The 1,343-nt window shown below is 54.1% G+C and overlaps 1 protein-coding gene across 1 annotated transcript; it reads right to left on the reverse strand.

The window, feature by feature from the left end:
* Positions 1–64: 64 nt before the first annotated feature.
* On the reverse strand, positions 65–697 carry LOC123253914 (transcription factor 15-like; the record flags this gene model as incomplete). Its single annotated transcript, XM_044683005.1, has 1 exon — positions 65–697. A coding segment is annotated over exon 1 (492 nt), but the record flags the coding sequence as incomplete, so codon positions are not given.
* Positions 698–1,343: the final 646 nt, after the last annotated feature.

Raw genomic sequence — 1,343 nt, forward strand, 5'->3', positions numbered from 1 at the left:
CTCTCTCTCTCTCTCTCTCTCTCTCTCTCTCTCTCTCATTTCTCTGGGAGTGAGGGGTCATCCTTACCACCCTCCTCTGGTGACTGAGGCAGAAGGTGCAGATGGGCCGCGGGGCTCCTACGCTCCCATAAGAGCTGCCACCAGCACCTCCTTCGCTGTCCCGAAGGCAAGGCAGATAGTGCAGCGGGGGACGGGCCTGGGGACCCCCAAACGTCTCGGGTGGGAATAGGAGCACGTTTGCTAGATGGGAAATGTAGCTGGCAGCCAGGCGCAGGGTCTCGATCTTGGAGAGCTTGCGGTCTGCGGGCTCCGTGGGGATGAGGGTACGGAGTGTGGTGAAAGCGCTGTTGACACTGTGTGTGCGGTCTCTCTCCCGGGCGTTGGCAGCCTGCCGCTGCTGGCTCAACCCTACCACACGGCCCCGTTTGCGCCTCTTTTTGCTCCGGACCCGCTGGAACTTTTCGGGGCTTTGGGGCTTCTGGGTCCTCCCGTTGCTGCTGCTGCTGCTGCTGCTGCTGCTGCTGCTGCTCTCCCCCTCCTCCAGTTGGGGCCTCATGTCCCCGCGGCGCCTGTCTTGGCTGTACTTGCTTGCTTCTCTTCTTCTTTCTCCTTTTCTTCCTCCCGGAGACCGCCCTTCAGCTCCATATCAGTGTGGCAGCAGCTGCCCCTCTGTGCCCCAGGCCGACGCCCCCCAGGCTCTTCTGCCGAAGCAAAGACTTCAAGAATAGTCTCCAGAACTAGGAGGATGCTGGAGCCCTGGGTGGGCGGGGGAGCCCCGGGTAGAGAGGGGGGGAGGGAGCGATGGAAGAGTTTCCCTGAACCTTCAGAGGACGCACCTGTTCTCTTTTTTACTTCGGCTCACTTTTTGCAGGGAACTGAGTCCTGGGAGATTTTGCTCTTTTTCTAAGTTTTGGGTAGGCCAACTCCCACTCGTTTGGCCAATTATTGTCATTCCTTATTTAAGAATGGCTTTTCTGTAGATCCAACCTGTGGATCTAGATCAGACTTTCTCCCTTGCCTTGCCTTTTTCTCCGTGTTCTCCCCCAAACCCCGTTTTGTATTTTTCTACTCTTTCTACCCCTTTATTTCACTTTTTGCTTTCTTCTATCTATCTACTCCTGCTTTCCCCAAAAGTCTTCCAGAATTTGCCATTAGCTATCTCCTTAACTTGCTTATTTCACAAGACTTTAGTGGAAATAGTTTAAAGGAACTATTTTACATCTGTTAATTAAACATTTAGAGAGAGAGGCAGGCAGAGGTAAGGAAGTAGAATTTCTGTATTTCCAACCACAATGGGTTTTCTCATTCTTCCTCCCTCCCTCCCTCCCTCCCCCCCTTCCTTC

The sequence above is a fragment of the Gracilinanus agilis genome, unplaced genomic scaffold (assembly GCF_016433145.1).
Source record: "Gracilinanus agilis isolate LMUSP501 unplaced genomic scaffold, AgileGrace unplaced_scaffold1031, whole genome shotgun sequence".
Classification (NCBI taxonomy): Eukaryota; Metazoa; Chordata; class Mammalia; order Didelphimorphia; family Didelphidae; genus Gracilinanus; species Gracilinanus agilis.